The following is a 22675-nucleotide window of genomic DNA, read 5'->3' as shown; positions in this document are numbered from 1 at the left end:
AATAAACTCCGAGTGTTGGGCACTTTTATTCTGCCTGGGTCCAAACTGTGGCTTGGCTGAGTAATTTGGATGAGTAGATTTCATCTCTTGGGCCTCATTTCCCTCATCTGTAAAATGGGCCGAGAGCGTGACCCCATCCCACGTTTGAAGTAAGATGAGCAATCAGAGGTTGAGCTCAGTGTCTGACATAAGGGAAGAACAGAGGAAATGTCTGCCCTAAGGCTGGTGTTGAAGGCTGGGTTACCGGGAATTGTGAGTGTGCCTCTGACACAGATTGTAAGCCAGAGGGGGAATGGAGATTGCTGTCAAAATGGAACTGTATTCACCAACCCCGGACTTTACATCCCGATTCCAGTTATTACCTTTCTATGTCCTGTCCTGATGGGGTGAAAAGTCCCCGCATGCGAGTTGGAGAGTTTGGTAGCCTAAGGTGCAAGGGGAATTTTGCTTTCTCTTGGAGAAAACCACTTAACTCCTGAAAAAGGGAAGCTCATTGGGAAGCCAGGCATTATAAGCACAAAATTCTTGAGACCGGCTTGTAAACTGCTTGGAGAAGGGATTTGAGCTTCCTTCACCTCCGCTCAGGATTCTCAGAGAAAGAAGCTGAGATCTGCAGAAATGAAGTAGTTGGTTGGCCCAAGGCTTCAGAATGTGCCAGCTGGCAGACGTGGGCCTGGAGCACGGGTCTGTTGACGCTGGATCTGCTATTTCCTTCATTTCCACCCTTCGGCATTTCTGTTGTGATCATTACTGATTATTATTACTAATTATTGTTATTATGATATGTGCGTAGGTGACTGTGAGCAATGGAAAGAGGAATGGTAGTAAAAATACCTTAACCATTGGTTAGTTTTGTCTTTGCGCTCCCAAGTTCCTAGAGATGGAGAGTTCTTTTGAGAACTGATTGAAAATGTTGACTTTGGTGAGCTAGATTAGACAAATGGTTTTTCTCAACTGGGGAACTGGCATCCAGACTTTTGTAGATATTTGGCTTTTAATAAGTTGAGGGCAAATAATTCATTTCTCTCCGTAAGAGTAAAACACATTCTGCCCTCATCACTTCCAGGAGTGGGTGCAAGCTGAATGTGAGAAGGGGGTTTCTGTGGGGTACCCCTGCATTCACAGGTTTTTCCACTGGGAGGGAAATTCTTGAGAATGAAGTTTTGGAGGAAAGTTTTAATTCTTCACCCTTAATCCATGTCTGACTTTATCCACAAGATTAGCTGAAAACCAATGACATTTCTGGGTGACCATTTTTGACCCACAGAAATGACAATTTAATATGGTCCCAGTGTAATATTGACTGGGCACCCATGAGGACTCCAGTGACTGCTCTGGAAAAGGGAAAGAGACAGCTGAGTCAAACCCTTTTGGGATTCTTGCCGATTGCTGTTTTTGTAAGAGGCGGTGGGGTATTTCGTCAGAGTCCTGCATTCAAATTCAAGCTCTGCGAGCACTAACACAACGCCCTCTGGCTTCTCTTTCTCCTTCTCTTAGGGTTGTTGGATATGCCACTTGCCCACAGACTCTTCTAATTCACAGAAGCTCAGTGGGTTCCCTCCTTGTCTCCCCCCACACTGTTTGACCAAAGTGGCATGATTTGTGGGACTTCACAATTTTTGTAAGATTTATTATAACTTGTGAAAAATCAGTGGCCATTTTGCATTCAAGTACATGGAGAATTAGATGCATTAAAAAAAAAAATTTCCAAGATCTTATCCTTAAATCTTCATCTGGAAAGAAAATGAAATGAACAGATTCACAAAAGAATCAACCTAATTATTAAGTTTCTGCAGCTTTCAATGCCGATTTATTAAGTTACATCTGTTAAATACATTAACACATACATTTCTTTCACAGTGATTAGATTTCACACAGTAGTGCCCGAAGACATAAGATGATTACCAGTTACCAGTATCCAACTCATACAATATGCACTTTACCTTGGGATCGTGACGTTTTAACATAAAACATAGAATCAATGAAAGCGCTTGGGGTTTATCAGTAAAACCACATAAATACCTACATTTGTTCAATCTGTATACCCCTGGAACAAAAGCAGGGGCAGTTACATATTTTACTGACTTTATGAACAAAGTCATCTGAGTAAGTTCAGCTACCTTATTTGTTCAACATCGTGTTTCTCCCTCCTCCTGAATGTTTGCAACAGGAAAGTGGGTCTTGCCTGTCATGTTCCTTCTTGTCTTGCTCCCCAGGATCTAGATAAGTGCTGTCATGTGACAAATGTTCAAAACACAAAACAAAATGGATTCATGGATGAAATGAAAAGACTGCTGGGCTGTGTGTTAGGAGCTATGAGTTCTAGTCTCAGCACTGCTACTAGCTACTGGCTGACATTGGACTGTTTATCTCACATCTTCCCAAGCCCAGGTTTCTTCATCATTAAAATGATGTAACTTGGAGTAGATAAACTCTGCAGATCATATTGGTTGTAAACTTCCATGACATTCTCTATTGGTCAAGATCAAACAATGACTCTATTGGTCATTCTGTGTTGGATACTCTTGGAACAAGTAGGAAATGGCAGCCACTTGCAGGCTGAGAGCCACCAGACTCTTGACAAGGCTGGCCTTTATGATCCAATAGAACACACAGAAGTCAATTTAAAAATGCTCATGGTAAAAAAAAATACAAATGGCCACATAATCATAGATTTGGGAAAGACCTCAGACCTCCTTTTGTGCTATCTCTTCCTGCCACCTCAGTGAAGGAATGGCTTCTCCAGAACCTTTGAGATAAGCCCTTTGCTTGAATATATCCAAGGACTGAGAAATCACTATTTGGGGACATTCTATTTTGGGGGTAAAAAGCTTCTCTGGGTATTGGGCCAGAAATGATGACCTTGTAAACTGCCACTCCTTAGCCCCAGTGCTTTCTCTAAGGGACCTGGAAGCAGTCCCGCTTCCATATCCCCCATAGGTATTCGATAATACTTCTCACATCTTCCTCCAATCTCTCCTCCAATTATTTTTTTTCTCCTCTAGTTATTAAAATAAACACTATTTGCTAAGAGCAGAGGGTAACTGGATGAGCCCAGGACTAAGATTCTCGAAGACGGTATCTCAGCCCCAGATCTGCCACGAACTCACTGTGTGGCCGGGAACAAGTAACTTCCACCTGGGCTGGCGTTCTCTTCTTAAAATGGGGCGATGGAAGGGATGGGGGCCAAATTTGTCTCAGAGCTTGGGAAGCTCTGACTATGGTGGTCAGTGCGGGGCAGGACACAGGTGTGACGGCTCTGATTACCCTCTCCTTCACCATCAGAGCAGAAGGATTCAGGGGTTAGCCGTCTGCTGACTTCTCCCCAGGCCCAGCTGTCACGATGATGCAATCACATTGAATATCCAGGAGAGAGGTGCCCACGGAAAAAAATTTCCGCTGCACACACCAAAACACTTTCAGGACTCTGAGCCCTAGGACAGCAAGACAGCTTGAGACAAGAGACTGCTGCCTGTGTTTTGCAAAGGTGCAGAGTATAATGCACAATCCTCTCCTGAAGAATTAAGCCCCAGTGTCGCAATCACAGGAACATGACTGGGGAAGGACTGGGGAAAATACCTTGCAAGAGAATGTTGGCAAGGGCCGTGCCTCGTGCACAGTAAGCTAGCCAAACTTTTATAATCCAGAGGGGTTACTGACGAGTGCGGAGGTGGAACTTCCTCTGGGGTGACGTAGCTTAGGCTGAACTGGAGCCAAGGGACCCGGTCTGCCCTGTTGTTGAACGGAACCAGACATTTTCAGGATGTGAAAGTCCTACTGTACCCAAGTCAAAACAGTTAGGAGTTTTCGTAGCCGAAGCCATGAAGTTCTGCCAAATAGATCGAAACTGGACTAGGGTCAAAATGTGAGTACCCCCTGCATTTTGATCACAGGTCCTGCATTTTCTGAAGGCATATGGGCTTTTCAGAACACCTCTCAGGTTCTCATCTTTTCTTGGCTCATCCGCAGGTTCTCATATTTTCAAGGGTGTCGAGGGCCAAACTCAAGTGCAGGAGATGATAACCTATCTGCACATATGGCTTAAATGATGGATTCTACTCTAGGAAACACTCTATCGTATTCCCTTTTATTAATGGAAAACTCTACGAGCAGCTATTTGAAAAACCACTTAGCATAAACACAAATCATTTTGTTAATGATCACCCTTCATCAGATGGCACTCATTTTCTGAATGAGAAAATACCCACACGCCTAAAGTTGGCTAATTATTTAGCTAATACTACTCATATAAATGAAAAGGTCTGCAGACCATGGAGGGGCTGAGCGGTTAGAATGAACCCATCTGAGACTAAAATAATTTCTCTCTGTGTCCCCAGAGCGAGTAGGCAGTCAGTAAATGTGGAATTGATTGGAATTCAGCCTTTTGAGACACATTGGACCAGCAGAGCATTTTCCCCCCAAATTAACTATTTTCTAAGGCGCATAAGCTGCTCCTTCTTCCCTTGCCTTGTCTTTGACTGCATCTCATTTACTCCTCTTAGGAGACCAGAATGTTCTCAAGCATTCTCTCGTCTCATTTTTAAAAACTAGTGCACTAACTTTGGCCACAGAGAGAATGCCTAGCAAACAGAAGTTTTGACTCGAGTCCTACTGGAAACGTTTGGCTGGCACTTTCTGAATGGTACAAGATACAAGGATTTAACAAATTTAGCTTGGATCACTTCAGCACAACACACCTTTCAATAAACCAGCTTATGACGGGACCAAAATAAACAAGTGACAGTTTCCGCAAGTGGTCGAGTCTTTTAGGATAGCAGGAAACTTCTGTTTCTTGGATGAACTTCCAAATCCGCCAGATCTTCATAGGTGCAGTGGGTGGGTCTGAAGACCCTTGGTTACCAGAGTTCCTTGTAGTGGAGAAGAAGGTGAGCGGGTCACTCTGGACTCTTCCATGCACATCCTGTCCTGCACCCCACGTTTGAGACACTGACCATTTTATGTTCTCCATGGGACGGGAGTTCTGATCCTGGAGGCACCCTGGAGTCGTTGATAAAAATTATCCCGATCTGCCAGCAAACATTGTTCTAGGAGTAGGTTGAAGGAGCATTGTCTTATCAAGCTGGTTTTATAGTTACTGAGAAACCTTTCCTTTCTGCTTTAAGTAAAGGGTAATTCCTCCGTCTCAGATGCCCTTTCCCCGAGGCCATCTGTTGTCCGCCCACCCTCTTTCAGGACGGGTTCAGGCTTCACTTCCTTTATGGAGACTCTTCTGAATCAGGTGGAGGTCACCACACCCTTCTCTCTGCTCCTGCAGAGCCCTGGGCTCTCTGCGCTGAGAAGGCTCGAGAGCCCTAATCTCACTGAGAAGCCAGAAATCAATTTTTATTTTATATAACTCAACAAATATCGATCAAGTACTGCAACATCAATCATCCCACTCAGAAGCCCCATCACACACCTTCATGCCTCTGTAGTCTCCTGGCAACAAGCGTTAGAGTGATCTGGGTGCTCAGTTGGCTTTTAGACCCATTCGTGAAGGTCTACTGCAATGGGCAGTGTTGACAATAGGGGCCAGCATGCTGGAGGTCATGGCCCATGTCATACCAACATGCTCTTTGACTGCATGGAATGCTCAGAGCGAACGTGTTTCCTCCCCCATGAGCTCATTTGATCCTAGGAACAAATTGGTGGATTCCTACTTTGTAGACGAGTCAACTGAGGTGAAGAGCCGAGATGCCCCTCCTACTCTTGGCATATTAGTGCAGGAAAATCATACAGATTAGAGAAGTCACCGACAGGCAGGAAGGACCTTCTTAATGTCCTGCCTTTCCTCCAGGGGAGAAGCCTTGGCTGGTCTGATTAGCTCAGCCCATATTGAAATCCCTTGAAGATTTTAAGAGAAAAATACCCTAATAAAATTGTGAGTCACACCTCGAAGCCGATCTAAGTTAACTTCTCTAGATCTGGTGATTGACTGTCCCCCACACCCACCTACCAGAGAATGAGTCTGCTGTCTCTGGGCATCGATCTGGTTTGTTGCAGAGCCGGTCTAGTTGGCTAGAGTTTCTTGAATGACCTAATCAGCTGGATATCTTACACAGTCCGGAGAGCTTCAGAAATCTTACATACTAGTGTCAGATGAGATATTATTTTAGGACTTGGGGGACGTTGAGTGATATTTAATCAGGAACCACGGAGTGGAATTCATTTAAATTTTGAATAGTCTGTCTTAGTCCTCATAGTATCTTCTGGGTTAAGGTAGTGCTCAAGAAAGCTGCGTTGAGTAAATGCTATTGTTGTATATTTGATATGCACGTGGAACTCACACTTGTTTATTTTCATGCCTGTGTACATAATAAAAGGAGGGGTTGCTTTTCTCATTTGCCATAGATGGCATGAAAATAATTTTTTTCCTTCCTTCCTTCTTTCCTTCTTTTTGAATGTTCATGAGAAATACCAGCTTGTTTTTTTTTTTTTAAGACAAGGATTTAAAGTGTGTGTTTGGAGAAACTATTGAAGGATTTGGCCCTAGGGTTTACACCATTTTCTACGGCTTTGGATGTTCATCAAGGGCTCCTGAACTGAAGCAAATATTTCATGATCAAATCCCACAATAATTGGGCCCACTGGTGGCCAGTGTGTGGTACGAATGGGGTGGAAATCTTCCGAGTAGACCTCCTTTCATTTGGTGGTCATGTCTCAGTGTTTAGAAACTCACCCCTTTTCCAAGCAACCACAGTCATATGTCAGCTCCGTTCTATTGTTTTCTGGTTAAGATTCTCATCAGTAAGGCATATACATTATGAAATTTCGGGCTTCAAATTTCATAGCTAAGCCACTGTTTCTGTGGAATGCTCCAAAACAAAAAAACAAAAACAAAAACAAAAACCTTGTTATAATTGCATATGAGTGAAGGAAAATTAAGAACAAGGAGGCAGAGGACCTTCACATAAGGATGCTTGCCTCACCCCTACAGCAAGAAGGCTCCAAAGAAAGTTTTATCTTCTTTTGTGTAATCCACCAAAGAGATGTCACTGACGTTCACCACCAGCTTGTCCCCTTCCTGCAAGGAGAACATGGCCCCTAGGTAGATGGGTTGGAACCAGTTGCTGCCTACTTCACACACTGACTTGGTCCCCATTAGGAGCTGGGTCGGCTCGGGGTAGCTGTCTGTTACCTTGGTAATGACTACGATGATAGAGTCTGGCTTGTTCGGTCGGCTCCCTTGGCGGATTTCACCACACTCAGATTTGGTCCCCCGGAATGTGACCTGGGAGTAAACAAAGTAGTCTCCCGACTCTGGGATCACCAGGAATTTATTTGTATAGTTCATCCGGTTCTTGGTAAAGGCCAAGCCAAGTTCATGTTCCCAGTGCAGAGCCGGAAACTGATTTTTCGAGGACTGCGTGGGACTTTGTCTGACAACTGCAAAGGCAAGAGAGAGGTTAAATTTGCTCGTGTCAGAACCTGTGGACTTTGCCCAAAAGAGTCTCCTATTGTTTTTAGAGTAAAGTGATTGAATGAAACCAACAGCTAACGAGCTTCTTGAGGAGCAATGAGTGGAGGAGATATAAGCAGACACGTATTTTTGTTCAGAGAGTAGCATCTTAGGGATAAATGACTTTGCTTCTCTGAGTCTGAGTTTTCTTTCCTGATAGTTTAGAATTTTACCTGAGCTCTGGGATCCTGGGAAGTATTGGAGGTTAAGAAATCTTACTCTTTGGTGTTTCAGAAAACAGCCCACTGCGATAAACCTCTTCTCCAAATGACTTAAATGAAACCGATGGGTCCCCTTTCCCCTCCCTGGGTACCTCTGGCAAGACCGGACACCAGAATCTCCAAATCGCCATTCTCTGCCTCATAAATGATTAGCTGAACGGTACTGTCCTCAATGATCCACGGGAACATAATGCTTGTCAACCAGACTTCGGTTCAGCTTCTCTCCTGCCTCCAGGCCCCCGAAGTTTGGCCTACCCTCTCCTGAGAATAGGCTGGCCTTTGGGTAAAGCACTTTCTGACGCTAAGAGGCCAAACTTTATCCCACTTCTTTCCTTGTTCTTTCTAGCTTTGTTCACTCTTTTCTGTAAAAGAAAACCCCTTTTAGCTTGACCTTCAGACACTCGCAGACAACCCGGCCAGCGCATTCTCCCTATTACCACTCATCATCCTCCTTTCTTGCACTGTGCACTAATCCTGTTGCAAAAACTCTCTCCTTACTAGGTCAGGATTTGTTTTTCATTTGACATATCTTTCCTCTCTCTCTTTTTTTTTAAAGATATAAAAATACCCATGGAAAGGATGAAAAGGGACGGTGTGTATAAAATTCCCAACTATTAGGAATACCCTCTAAACTGCATTCCCTTTCATTAGCCTTTTGTTTTAGACATACCCTACTGCAAAGGGAGGGCATTTTAGGGAATCAGATGTAACCTGTAGCTCCCCTGCAATGATACTGTCCAAAGTTATTGAAATTCAGGTGGTGCTTAACAAAAAATCAACATGCAGGACAGATATTGAAACCAGAGATCCAGAATATTTTGGAAATGTTTCTCTGATACCAAAATACAAGCTGATGTAATTGGCTTGTGGAGTGTAAGGGACCACGGCTTGGGGCCACTTCAGCTCTATGGTGTGCGATGTTTTTAATCAGTGATGGAGGTCCCTTCTCTTGGAGTCTCGATTTCCTGTCTGTGAGCCGGAGATAAAGCCCCTTCCTAGTCTCATTTGGAAAATCAAGTGAATAGAAGAGACGTGGACATTTTTATCATGAGGCTGGCTATGGCAAGTACTCAACGCATATTTACTTTCCCCAACTAAACCAGCATCTCTCATTTTGACAGACTAAAAAATAAGCCTATTTCACTGCATATATTTTTACATGTTCTTAATGTTTACATTGCTTACAAAGATACATTATATACTTGGACATATAAATGAGTGCTTTGATGAAGTATATGGATAGCAAAAAAATGACTAGAACCAAGCCATTGATTTCCAATAAGATAACATTCAGTAAAACTAATACATTTTAGGAAAATAAAAAGATATTTTAATTTTCTACGACTGCTTCAGAAGTCCATAGCGATCCCCGATATGTGCTATCAGCCACCACCGTTTGGGATAGGTTATCTTGAAGGAGCTATTTAGCAACTTTCACACCCAGTGGCTCCCTAGAAACCCGGTTCCTGGATTTTTCTAAAGCATCTTTGCTGATGCTGACTAGACCCTGGCTTGTTTTGTACAGTGACACACGTTCAGAAGGCACGTGGTCTTTCTGGCCCCCACACTCAGTGGGCTCGGGAGAACTCTGTCACTTCTTTGCAAAATCTGTGAAAGGCATTTTTATTAATCACCCTTGATTATCTCCATCCCTTTGTGGGTGGTACAGTAGATTTAAAAAAAAAAAATCCTCTGGGATGAGCAAACAACAACAAAAATTAATCTCTAGATAAAGTGAGTTTTATTGAACTGGTATGTGATTCGTTCTGTGTCAACGTGGCAGCAAGTGGGAGATAGGATGGGAAGTGGGTTGTAATGGAAACAGAGCAGGTCTAAGAGTCAGACTCGAATCTCAGCTCTTCCGAGTCATGTATGTGACTTGGGACAAGTGACTTGACCTGTCAGAGCCTCAGTCACCCCCCTTGCTGGGCTCATATGCCTGTTAATTGAGATCATGGTTGTAAAATGCCTCATACAGTGCCTGGTACACACGAGGAGCTCAGTAGAACCTAGATTCCCTTCCCCAGGTCCCCCATTCAGTAGGAAGAGGGGTGATACCTCACACTCTGTTATTAGGATTTTCCTGCCCGGCTTGTTCAATCTCTCCCATTCTTAAAGGCAAGTGATAAGTGACTGGTGACTTGGTGTCTGTCTGGTCCTAGTTCTCACTCAGGACTCACCACAAACATTTTCCTCTTTGTCATATGTTAGTCACATGCCTTGGGTCTCAAGGATATTCCCCTGTGGGCCGCAAATTTTCCTAGAGGTCAGGAGAGTATGTTCGCTTTTAACTCCATGGTTTTTTAACGGGTATTTAACACATATGTGTGCATAGTCTCACTCTTCTCTCTGGAGTCTTCGATGCATATGCAATTTCAGGCATCAGATGCCAGAAATGTCAACACTAGGCTTGAGAAACTGGCCAGCTGGTTATATTCTGAGGCTGCTTTTAATCTCTCACATCAACAAAAATTCTTCACAAATGTCTCTCTGAATGCAAATGTCTAATCACTTCACCTTGAATGGGGTACAGAGGGACTCAATACATTTAACAACTCAAGGGGTCTTTCATCTTTGACCAGATTCAGAATTATGCAAATCACCACGTCTGAGGGAAGCCGTTTCTGAATGACTGAGGGCGTGTGTGTGAAAGAGAGAAAGAGAGAAAGGGAGAGGACTGATAGAATCCGAAAGAGAATGCCCAAGAGACATGGGCCTTTGGACCCCTTAAGGGAGGAAGACATCAAAAAACCCTCAACTGAGAGAAGAAGTCAGTTACCAAGGTGTGTAGTTTCCGGTTTGGAGCTACTAGAATGAGTTTTGGCAAACCCGCTGAAAGAAATCTTGGGTCCATGGCCCATACATGATCTGGAAAACACACCAGGGAGAAATACCTGTCAGATGTGCCCTTGGCTTATCTCCACCAGCTCCGGTAGATGCATCTGTAAGGGAAGAAGAGATAAGCTTTGTGTGAGCCAGGGTGGCTGGAGAAAAGATGGTATTTTTGGACTTGTGTGGTGCCTGCAACTGGAGAGAAACATTCCTCCCCTTCAGCTTGGTCCATCGTGGATTGTTGTCCTTTTTTTTTTAGGGACAGAGAAGCCTCAGGAGGAAGAGTCTTGGACACAAATGAATCTTGGCCCATAACTTAGGGCAAGTTTCCAACCTTCCCAAGAAGATGGGCACATCCTCAAAGATGGGCACATTCATTGCTATCATGAATGGAGAGTGCTCTCCTCCCATGGTCTATGCTCAATGAACTCACATTGCCCTTTCCTCCCTGCTGCTGCTTCAGGGGAGGGGGGCAAATTGGCCTTTGGCCTTATTCAGGGTCCCTTTAGCCGTGTCCACTGAAGCATCTGGATGATTTAAGAAATGGGGTAGGGAGCAGGTAGGATTAGGCATTGTTCTAATACTTTTATAGGAATTAACTGATTGAATCCTGAGAAGGTAGGTACCATTATAATCAATTTATAGGTGAATAACCTGAGATAGAGATAGGTGACATTATTTGCCCAAAGGCCATCACCTCCATAGACAAAGCACTTGGCCACAGTGCCATTTTTTCTTTTTAGTGACTGGGAAGCAAACTTACTTATCTTCTGGATTTTCATCCCTCTGAACCTCCCACATACCCAAACTACTAAATGTTCTGTTCCCCACAAGAAAAGGCAACAAATATGAGCACACTTACAAGCTCGCTGATGTGAAGATCCAAATTCTAGTCCTTTTGAAGTCTGTTGGAAAAGAAAGATATTATTCAGCCTACCTGTGGTCCTTTTGTCACTCAACCCCACAGCTGCACATAACAAGGGCATGATTAAGATGCTGCTGCTACCCAACCTGGGCACTCTGAGATGACAGACATGGCAATGAGAATATTCATTGGAGGGGAATCTTGCACCCAAGCACTCCTCTTTCCTCCTTCAGCACCCCAATGACCTTCTCTCTTCTACACTTGTCTTGGAAGCTCAACTGTGAATTTCTGTCCTAAGAGCCTTCCCTGTTCTCTTCTAGGATGCTCTGACATCTGTCACTGCTTCTATTATTCGAACAAATGACGGCACTTGCTTTATTTTCTTTTTTTCCACCATGATTTAAAATTAGAACTATTTTTTAAAAAAGTGATACAGAAAAAGAAATAAGGGCTCTGTTCTCCTTCCCACCAGCCCCTTGTCTCTGTGCATTACATGGAGACATGTCCATTTTTGCAATCCTAGCTTGTGAAGCATTTCAGATACCACACAGGAGTGGAAGAGTAATTGCTTTGGAGACAGACAGACCAGAATTTGAGTCCTGCCATCACCATTTATCAACAATATGATCTTGAGCAAGACACGTTTCCTCTCTGAGCTCTGGTGCCCTCATTTGAAAAATGGGAAAAATAACATCCCTAGCCTCAGATAACCCCTGGGTTTGAGATAAGGATCCAATCAGATGTATGAGTCAGGGCAAAGAACGCATAGGAAATGAAGGAATCACTGTGTTTGAACACAAAAGCTCAGGAGGAAAGCTAAGCAAAGCTTAGTCCTTTGCTTAGGGATAAAATCAACACCTTACATTTTACCATTTCCAAGAAAACCTTCTCTGATATGATATTGATTCAACTCAGAAGGTTCTGATTGGGTCCTTGTAACTACATAGTTCCCACGGACAGGGATCCTCGTGTGACCAGTTCTATATCTTAGAGCCTGTGTGTGCGTGTGAGATCGTACTTGTGAATAAGGAATTGTGTGTCCATGTGGGTATGACAGCAGACAGCTCCAGCAGTGGGGGAGGGAGAAGCTGATGTGTTTTGTATGTCTACATGTGTCTTCTGGGGTGGTGCTGTGTGCATGGCCTTCTCTACACATGTCCGTGTGGTCATGTGGGTGTAACTATGTCACTGCTTAGCAGGACCATGAGCAGGACCATGAGCGGTTGCAGTGATCTCATTAGAGCCCAGATAGCCAGGCTCTTTTTAGTCCCAAGCCATGCTACCTAACCTCCACTGGAAGGCTTCTTGAGGGCAGAGATCTTGTCTTTGAACAACAAACCCCATTATCTTTCCATCGCCTACATCCTAATTCTGTGAATGGCTGGGCAACTGCTTGCCTTCAGTTTCCAGGCTTGAAACTTGCTTCTTTCTTCTCCCACAAACCCAAACTTCATTTTTATTTTGCAGTTTTTCTCATTCATGCCTCCCTCCCCCTCTCCCGCTCTCATAGGCCTCAGCACACTCTTCTCCTGGATTTTTCCCATCAGTCTCTTAACTGGTCCTTTAGCATCTGGTTCTCCTTGTCTTGAAATCTCCTCGCCTGCTCTCAGAGTGCTTTTTCTAAAGCGTCACTCTATGGGGACACAATTCTGTCCATAAACCTTCAATGGCTCACCATGGCCTTCTAGACAGAGGCCCAAATACCTATCTTGGCATTCAAGGTCCCAGCTGACCACCCTATTCTTGTGACCCACTATCTCTTCCTCTCTGGGTACTCTGTGCTGTAGCCATGAGAACATGATTCGAAGGACTTGGAAGATGCAGGAAGTGTAGCTACTATCTGTTGAACCAGGAGGGGCGCCATGCTCTGCTACACTTTTCGCATGCATCATCTCCTTCAGCTTTGTGACGACTCTTAAGGTAGCTGCTATTCATACTCTTATATTGGAAAGGGAGCCCAGTCAGGTTAAGTAACTTGCCCAGTGTCCCACAGCTGGAAAGTGGAGAAATAGGATTTGAACCCAGGCCAGTCCACTCTAGACTCCATGGCCCTAAGCCACTGCGTCCTCTCACTTCCGGATCAGCTCCCTCTCCAGTGAGGTGGATGGACGAGTATCGGCAGCTCCATGCACCGTGACAGCAGGGAAAACACAGAGCTCAGAAAACAGGAACCCAGCCCAGAAGTGGGGGAATCAGGGGAAATTACCTCTGAAGTGAGTCTTACAGGTCCCACAGGTATTAGCCAGGTGATAAAATGTAATGACCCTTCCAGACAAGGCTAATAACTTGTGCAAGAGTATGAAGGCCCAACAAAGCATGGAAGCAGCTGGGAAACTACAAGGATTTCTGCTGCCATATATACATTCAGCATAGTGTTGTGAATACAGTTGCATTGGAAAACCTAAACCCAATTGATGTGACTACTTGTCCTGCATCAATAACTTCAATGGGCTTTGGGGATAGGGTGGGGTGCAGAAGCAGCCTAGAAATGAGCTTATTCTGTAGACTGTTTCCTTATTTGCTGTTATCAGAGCTGATAAAAACAAAACAGAACAAAACAGCAGGTGCTGAAGACCTCAACAGTCCAAGAGTCCCCAAGAACAGGAGCTGGGACTCTCTTTCCAAGAACATCGACAACCTTCCCCTGCTGATTCTCTTAATAATACCTCTTCGTGGGAGGAAGATTTTTGTGATGGGAAGCAAGAACGAATGAAGAGGAGATCTGAGACGAAGAAATAGTTAGTAGCTTATTTGGGGGAAGGCTTATACATTTGAGCTGGGTCAATGCCCTCTCTTGTTGGCAACAAAGCTTTTCACTTTCTAGTACAATCCAAGCTGCCTGTGGGCAATGACCTGGTCTGTCTCTTGCTCACCAACAGATTTCTGGTGCCTCAGACAGTGCCTGGCACTTCTGCCAGATTATCCAACCAGCAAAATATGCTGATGTTTAGGTGTCAGAAAGACAGGTAGAAAAGAGAGCCAGAAGATGGAAGTGGGTTTGACCTCAGTGACTTTTGCCTGAGTTTGGCAATAGAAAAAAACTAAGAAAAAAAAAAAAAAAGAGACCTTTTAATATTAGAATACATGCCAAGTGTTGAGTTCTTGTTTAAATTTTAAAAAATTAAAACCTAATATGGCCATAATCTTTTAGTTACTGGCGCCTCCAAGTTTTTCATCAGGCTTTGGGTTGGTCATGGCTTCAGAGATGTTTCTGGAAGGTTGCAAGCTTTGGCTAGGAGTCAGAGTCAGAAAAGGCAAACGTGTTTGCCCATGTGGATTTGTATTAGTAGAACAGCGGGGTGCCTGTGGCTACCAGCCCAAGCGAAGCAAGCCGGTGCTTTCTACCCCTTAGTTTCTATAGGTCAGGGGATTTTTCACTCTTGTTTGAGTTTCTTTCTTTTTTTTCTTCTCACTTTTTTTTGGGGGGGGGGCTATGCTGATTGGCAACCCCTGACACATTTTTGGAATTACTCTAATAATTCAACCGGAGAAGGAAAAGATGGAGGAGGGGAGACTGCTATCCAGTCTCGTGCTCCCCGAGTGCCAGGTCTTATACCGGGGTTTATGTCTACCACTCCAATTACTCTCAAAGGAGGGCATCACCTTTTTAGAGGCTTTGTAAGCCAAAGGTCAAAGAGTAAATGGAGGGTCTGGGATCTGAAACTTCAGACCAAGGGCAGACCTTGGTGTTGTATCAGGAGCCCCATAAACTTCAGCTGAGTATACACCATGGACCATGGAGCCTGAAGCAAGATGATCTTTGAGATCCTCTTATTGGCATTTCCCCGGAAACAAATCCCTTGAGTGTATTTTAACTAACAACCCATTTGGCCTTTCACCCATGTCCCATACCCACCATCTAGTATATTCGTAAACAGGAAGAGAGATCCATTTCTTGGTGTCATAAATGCCGCAATTGCAAAAACATCAATGTTTTATGACCCATAACACCCTCCCAGCACTTCTAGGAGAAATACACAGACCATTCATTGCCTCCTCGGTTTTGCCTTTCACTTTTCTCTGTTTGTACTTGTGCAAGTATAAATCCAATCTGGAAATGTTTTATTCCAGGACCTTTTCGATTCATTACCCTCCCCAGTGCACTGGACAGGGCTTCACACCCAACATTCAGAGGGGTGCAGCACTAAGAACCCCTCTGGGTGGTGTTGGCAGGTGAGCAATTGTGGGAATCTCAGCATTAGTGTTTCCTAGCAATCTGACTTTGTCACCTAGCCTCGGTGAGACTCAGTCTCCTCATCACTGAAGGCAGGCATCATTCTTCCCTGCCGGGAGCATCCTGATGCCTGAGGAAGCCCACACAGACAGTGGATATCCAATTCACTTTCCATCTTTCTTTGGGCTCAGTCAACATTGTGTTGCATGTTGTTGGTTCTGCATAAGTTCCCTTTGGTTTCACCACTTCGGTGGTATACAGAAGCCATCCTTGGGTCTCTCTATGACCGGTGGCAGGTTTGGATCCAATAGGAGCTCTGGATGGCTTCATCCTTCTCCCATCAGAAGAGGCTTTCTCCATCTATGGCTGGCTTCTGTCTGCTCCTTCCAGTGCAAAGGGCTTGAGGGAATGGAATGTGCCCTCCATCCATCTCAAATTCCACCCTTGTTACTGCAGTCAATGGCTGGGCCTCATTAAGGAGACCAGGCTAGGAGAAGACCTCTTACAGGTGGACAGCATGTGGTCTGTCTGGTGAGGACCTAAGAGCCCCCAGTGCTGGGCATGGAGTAATGTTGTGCTTATTTATTTATATGTTTCTTAGAGAGGAAGTGAGGAGAAGAGGGGCAGAGGGAGAGGGGGAGAGAGAGAATCTTAAGCAGGTTCCACATCGAGCATGGAGCCTGAGGCAGGGCTTGATCTCATGGCCCTAAGATCATGACCTGAGCTGAAATCAAGAGTTAGATGCTTAACTGCCTGAGTCACCTGGGAGTCTCATGTGTGTGTTTATTTTAACAGGTGAATGAATGGATCCCAGAGTCATCAGCTCAGAGATGTAACAGATGTTGGGATTCATGCCCATGGTGGGCTCACCCTGCCCTCACACCCCTTCACTAGTTCCAGTCTTCCTGCCCTTTACCTCCAGCCTGACCTTCAGGGTAAGCGGGCTCCTCTGCCTGGTGTGTCAGGACCTGCAGAGGCTAGAGCCAGGGCAAAGCCACCGAGGGCTCCGGGTGTTGCAATTTCCAAAGCACTTTTATCTCAGCCATCTGTTTGTTTTCTCTAGACAATCCTGGAAAGGGATTGTCAGAACTGTCCCCATTTCCAAAGAGGAAACAGCCTGAGACAAAAAGGTTCACACCCAAGATGGAGTAAGCAGGGAAATCGTGTCTGTTGAACATCTACTTCATGGCAAAAGCTTGCCGACATCATCTTGCAGAATGCTTAGCACGGGGCTAGGAAGAAAGTGGGTTCACCTCTCCCTTTGACCAATGGGGAACAGATGGCTTAAGGAGGTCAGGTACCTTGTGTATCCCTTCCTCTCTCTCTTTTGCCACCCAGCTAACACTTAGTGAGTGCCTTCTGTGTGTCAGGGACAGCAAGGTGACCCCAGGGGAGGAAAGAGACTCGCATTTCTTGAGCACTTACTATGTGACAGGCACTTTTTAGGAAATCCTTCTTAGATGCTCCTGACTACCCCAAGAAGTGAAGGATTTGCTGGGTTAACACCACAGGCAGACCAGCACAGTGGGCTTTGGAGGAATATTTGAATCCCAATGTCACACTCAGTGTGACTTTAGGCCCATGGCTTGGCTTTCTAAGCTGCAGCTCATTACCTCTAAAATGGAGATAATAGTGACACTTTCCTCATTGTGTGATTCAAGGACTAACCCAGATGATGTATTTTGTGATAACAGCAAATGTTTCACACAGGCATATATGCCAGATACCAGGCAAAGGGCTTATGGGCATGATCTCATTTAGTCTTCCAAAAACCTTAGGTACGAAGATGCTTAGACCGGTGTCTGGTGTCTAATAAGTTATTATTATAAGGTCAGCCTTCATCCCTCTGTAGCCTCAGCTGGCATCCCTATGGGGTCCTGTTGTTCTGGATGGAGACTGGGGTGGGGGTAGGGGACTCAGGGGCAGGTGCGCAGGGGAGAGGTGAGCAGGGATCAAGAACTAGGAGCCTTGCAGGGATTTTCAGGAAGAGGTGGAAGGGAGATTGCAGGGAAGCAAGGAGAATCTGGGGTGAGCATGTGGGGATTCCAGAAGCAGCACTGCAAGGGAAGGACAGAGACGGGGGTGCAGTCCAAGGAAGTTGTGTCTCATGACCCCCCTCCCCACCAAGGTGCTGCACAGTACTGGGGGCCTGCTCTGTGCATTATGTCATGCCTGGACTACAGACCCTGTGTGAGCCAGGGCAGTGCGTGGGGAAGATGCAGCCTGGTCTCCAGGCACCTGTAAGCCAGCATGGGGCCCACACACCCAGCCTGAGAGCAAGGGAAGCCACTAAGGGCCCAAAGAAGGCCCAGGCCATGGTCCAACGCAGCTGGGTAAAGAATGGATTGGAGTGTAGGTTGTTGATACAAGACCAAGGTGGAGAAGGAGGGAGGGAGATAGCTTGCAAATACCAGAGACCAAGAAAGGCCCTCCCGTGCTCAAACCTGCTCTCTGGCCCTGTGATGGCAGATTCCAGAGCAGGTGGAGAAGTTATGGAGTACGATGTCATGTCCATGAGCAGGGAAGTTCCTCAATCATAATAATGATAATTGCTACCATTTACTAATTTCCTACCTTCTGCCAGACACTTTAAATACTTTATTTCTAAGTATTCCTTTTCATACATAAGGAACCTGAGGAGCAGGGAGGTTATGTAACATGACTAAGAAGTGGCTAGGCCAGGTTTCAAACCGATTTTTCCAACACGTGACTTCACCTGACATTCCCCAGGAGTCCAATAATCCTAAAACATTTTACTATCGCTTTCTCTCTCTCTGTTTTTTTTTTTTTGGTAGATATAACATACACATTTTGTACAAAGGAGGCTAAGTTTAAAAATGTCTCTCTCTTTTACCTGTCACCCAGGTCCCCAGACTAGATGCTGGCAAAGCAACCAATCTCTTGTCTTTTCCTGCGATAGTCTATGCATTTAAAAACATATTCATAAATGTGAAATATTATAGGTATATATATGTATGTACGCATACATATATATAAAAGGAATGTCTCCAATTCTGTATACTGTTATGTACCTTTCCCTTCCCCACTTAATGACATATCTTTGAGAAATTCTCCATCCTTACCTACAGAGATGCATCATTTTTTTTTTTTTAGAAACAATATCGGCCACAGTTTTCACTGCATGGAGATATTTAATTGGCTGTATTTAATTGATGCCATATTTATGGACACTTCCCGTAAAGGTAGTTCTCCCAAACCTTTTCAAATCTGACTTTGATTTCTGCTCTGCAAGCTTACCTGGGTAAGGATTTTGTCGCATCGAGTATTTCCTTATACAACCCCTGGAGAAGTGTCCAGGTTAAAACTGATATATTTTGGACAGTCCTTTTAACTGTTTTGGTTGGTGCTGATAAAAACCTGGAACATTCCTACACCAGTCACTGTTGCTTTTTGGTAGTAGTTGCCTGACGCCTGGTGTAACCATGAAGAGTATGCCCTAGGAGCCGGCTGTGTAAATCTCCCCATGTTCCTGTCCGACAAGCTGCTCCTGCACTTGTCTTAGCACTGCCAGGGAGTTAACGTTAGCATCCTCTTTCAGTAGAAAAGGAAACAGGTTCAAAGAAATGAAACCACATGGCTATTTTTACCCAGCCCGAGGTGGCTGAACTGGGATTCAAATTCAATGTCTACAAGCCACGATACCTTAGTTATGCCCACTCACGCTGTCCTTGGTGACTTAGCTTCCCTTCCTGAATCCTATCTTCCATCTTTTCTGAGCTGGTTATTCTCTGTTTGCCCACGGGAACTTCTCTTTGACCTTCTCGGCCCTGCCCTATGTCCCCTGAGTCTGGTTTCTGGGCACAGCTTGCCTCTTGGTTTTTGAGCTTGACTTCCAGTCTGGCCAGTGGGATGAGAGGCAGGGAACAGAGCATGGCCAGTTCTCCCATCCTTCTTCCTGCTTCCTCCCTGCTGTTTGGCAGGCAGGCTAGCCCTCTCCTATGTTTTCCTTCTCCTTGGGTTCCCCTAAAACTGCTCCCTCCATCTGGCCCTTCAGGCTAAGAGGCAATGACTGGCTTCCCACCATTGCTAACCCCAGGATGCTTTCAGCTCTTCGGTTTTCTTTTATCTGCCTACATCTCAGCAAGCAGACTCTTCTTTAACTTTTTTCAAACTCTTTACACAATTCTTCTTTAAACTCTCTTGTTTGAATGGGCCAGGTGTTTCTTTTCAGGACTCTTGATTGCTCCACACGACCCCGCCTCACCCCTATTTCCCTTTCTCCTTTTCTGATGACTGAGAAGTTCTACAGTCTGGCCGAGCCACCACACTAACCTCCGCGTTTCCGCTCTCCAGAGAGATCAATTGAAGGGTCACAGAATGCACTATTAGCCTTTGTATTTCTTGAGTAGCTACGAGAGAACAGGCACTTATGGCTTTCCTTGTGGGGCTTCCTGTCTGGTGACAGCCTTAATCTCCAACTCTCTTTCTGACAGGACAAATCACTGGCTCCTTTAGACCATGGCATCCCCCTACGAAGTGGTGGTGATGGTTTCCAGGTGCTTCCAGAGCCTGATGGTCTTATAGATCAAGAAAGGAGTTTTTTTTATGGCATCGGCCAAAATGGGGGATCTCAACACCACATTTTAGGCAGAGGCACTGTTTCCCTCTAGAACCCAGGAAAGTTCAGGTAAGTCGAGGCCACTCAATGCTTCGTTCAAGAACAACAGTCTCTTTCTGGCTAAAGCACAGAGTCCCAGAACACCAGCTAGACACTGTGGTTGGACTTGGTAGAAATCAGGTCCATGGTGGCCTAGAGGTCACAGCCCGACTTGCCATGCCTTGAATTTCTTCTCTAACATGAATGGCATTTCTGGGCTGTCTGACTATTTCTATGTTTTCTGAATGATGGCATGTGGCCATGGTCACTGCCGCCAGAATCAAGGTCTGTTTGCTGACCCTGAGGGGGTGTGGAGAATTACACATCAGCCACGGCTTGCGGCTTGCTTGCTCTCTCCTGGTGTTTCTGCTCTGAAGACAGCCAGCATTGCTTAGGAGACAGGTTTCCTGGTAAACCAATTGGAAAGTCTGTTTTCTCCTCTGGAATTTAATACTTTGGACTCACATGAAATCTGTTATCACAGACCATGCAGGGGTGTGTGTGTGTGTGTGTGTGTGTGTGTGTGTGTGTGTGTTATTTGAATGGCACTGTCTTCAGTCTTTAAGATTTTTGAAGTTCCTAGTCCAGAATAAGTTTCCCTTGATACCTATATCCCCCACTTGGCACCATTATTCTCTCTATAGATTATATTCATTTTTTAATTAACATATAATGTATTATTAGTTTCAGGGGTACAGGTCTGTGAATTGCCAGGTTTACACACTTCACAGCACTCACCATAGCACATACCCTCCCCAATGTCCATCACCCACCCCCCATCCCTCCTACCCTACTCCCCTCCAGCAACCCTCAGTTTGTTTCCTGAGGTTAAGAGTCTCTTATGACTTGTCCTTATATTCATTTTTGACTAAACTCCTCTACCCCAAGCCCCCAGCAAGATATGAAGATAGATAACCAGGCAAGAGGTTCTTTCTTGAACACTGAAAGAGAATATTTCTAAATCCAAGAAAGGGTGTTTATTAAATAAATTATAGCACGTGCATATATAGGACTGTAACACAACCATCTATATTATCATGCTGCTTTGAATTTACTAACCACAAATAAAATGATAACAAGTTTGGAGTTTCAAAATAATTTCATCTTATTAAAAAATATAGACTCATATACCCCAAAGTGTCAGTGGTGGTCACTTCTCTGCCATTGTGGCTAATGATAATTATCTTCTTTTCCTTTTCTGTGTTTTCTAACTTTCTTTGATGACACATGTTAGTTATGCAATTTAAGGAGGTTTTTTTTTTTTTTTTAAAGAAAAAGAATGTTCCCAGATTATCAGTTCAAGATGATTATAATTATCTAAAAATATATTATTGGAGATTGTTCCCATATAAATATAAAGGGGGCACAATTCATCCCCTGGAATTACTGAGGATAAAAACCAAATGGAACCTCTTCAGCCCTCACAGTCTGCTTCCTTTGCATGGGTAAGCAGGGAGTGAGGTAGGTCAAGGGCGTCTGTCTAGAGCTGTCGTGCCTGCTAGGTGTCTGTAGTGGGTCCACGGAACCCTGGGTCAGTGCTTACCTGGAACACACAGGCATCTCCATGGGCCCGGAGCTGGCCCACGAGTAGGTAGGTGGTAAGTCCTGCCAGGATGGGGAGCGACACCAGGCAGCAGGTGAGGGCCCAGTGTGTGCTGCTCCTGGCTGCCAGCCTGGCTCTGGCTTTGGGCGTGCAGCTGCCTTCGTCAGGCAGCATTTCCACACTGGCCGTTTCCCCGAAGCCCAGCCCCAGATTCTCTGCCATCCTCCTGCTGGTCGAGAGACGGCTCTGTCCAGAGAGGGCTCTGACTCCCCCTGGGCAGAGAGACCCTCCATTAAATAGGAGGCAAGTTCTCACAGTGGGTGCATTAATCACTGCCTACTCCTCCCCCTGGCCTCTCCCCTCCCCCTCCACAACACACTGGGCCCCGCCCCACTAGGGAATGCACCGCCTACAACAGAAACCAAGTTTGGTTTAGGAAAAAAAAAAGAAGAAGAAGAAGAAAGCTTTCCCAAGCGTATTTATATACAGTGTGCTCATGTGCTCCTTCCTTCGTTTACAGAAGGAAGTTAGGAAAGTCCCTGGAGGAGGAGAAAAAAAATCCATCAAGTCAGTGGGCAGGGCGAATGAAAATATAGCTGTCCCTGCCCTGGAGGCCTGCCAGCCAAGCCGGTCTGGGGAGTGTGCTGCTTCTGGAAGTGAAAGTGAAGGATGGGGAGGTGTGTGGTGTGGCTTGGAAATAGAAATCACGTTTGCATCACCACTTTGCGAAACGTTGCCAGGCCCTCTGTCTTTTGGAGCTTCATAGGAGCTCATTCTCCTTGTGCAGCTGGAAATGTCAAAGTTCTGGAAAAAGTGAAGGCACTTGCCTTCAGTGGTCCAGGGGTTAAGACAGAGGAGCCAGGAAGATGGTCTCATTCCTTTAAGTCACTATTCAGAGTTCTTGTTTCTACTACACATCTACCTGTGAAAGGAGAGGACCTAGCCTGAGTGGACCAGTTGTCT

The 22675-nt window shown here is 45.1% G+C and overlaps 1 protein-coding gene across 1 annotated transcript; it reads right to left on the bottom strand.

Moving 5' to 3' along the window:
* Positions 1-6425: 6425 nt before the first annotated feature.
* On the bottom strand, positions 6426-22300 carry TNFSF15 (TNF superfamily member 15). The gene is made up of 4 exons (XM_032306246.1): positions 21713-22300; positions 11375-11417; positions 10575-10622; positions 6426-7386 (listed from the first exon to the last, which is right to left on the bottom strand). The coding sequence occupies exons 1-4, from the start codon at positions 21932-21934 to the stop codon at positions 6932-6934; spliced, it is 768 nt and encodes a 255-aa protein (XP_032162137.1). The 5' UTR covers positions 21935-22300; the 3' UTR covers positions 6426-6931.
* Between the last annotated feature and the right edge of the window lie 375 nt (positions 22301-22675).

The sequence above is a fragment of the Mustela erminea genome, chromosome 12, assembly GCF_009829155.1.
Source record: "Mustela erminea isolate mMusErm1 chromosome 12, mMusErm1.Pri, whole genome shotgun sequence".
Lineage (NCBI taxonomy): Eukaryota > Metazoa > Chordata > Mammalia > Carnivora > Mustelidae > Mustela > Mustela erminea.
The sequence above is the reverse complement of the archived record's forward strand: the minus strand, read 5'-3'. Positions and strand labels throughout refer to the sequence as shown.

Excerpts from the sequence above, each read along its gene's own strand:
- TNFSF15 (XM_032306246.1), bottom strand. The coding sequence starts at position 21,934 with ATGGCAGAGAATCTGGGGCTGGGCTTCGGGGAAACGGCCAGTGTGGAA. Across the intron at positions 11,418-21,712 it reads GAGATGCCTGTGTGTTCCAG|ACTTCAAAAGGACTAGAATT; the intron begins GTAAGCACTGAC and ends CTTTTCCAACAG. Across the intron at positions 10,623-11,374 it reads ATCTTCACATCAGCGAGCTT|ATGCATCTACCGGAGCTGGT; the intron begins GTAAGTGTGCTC and ends CTTCCCTTACAG.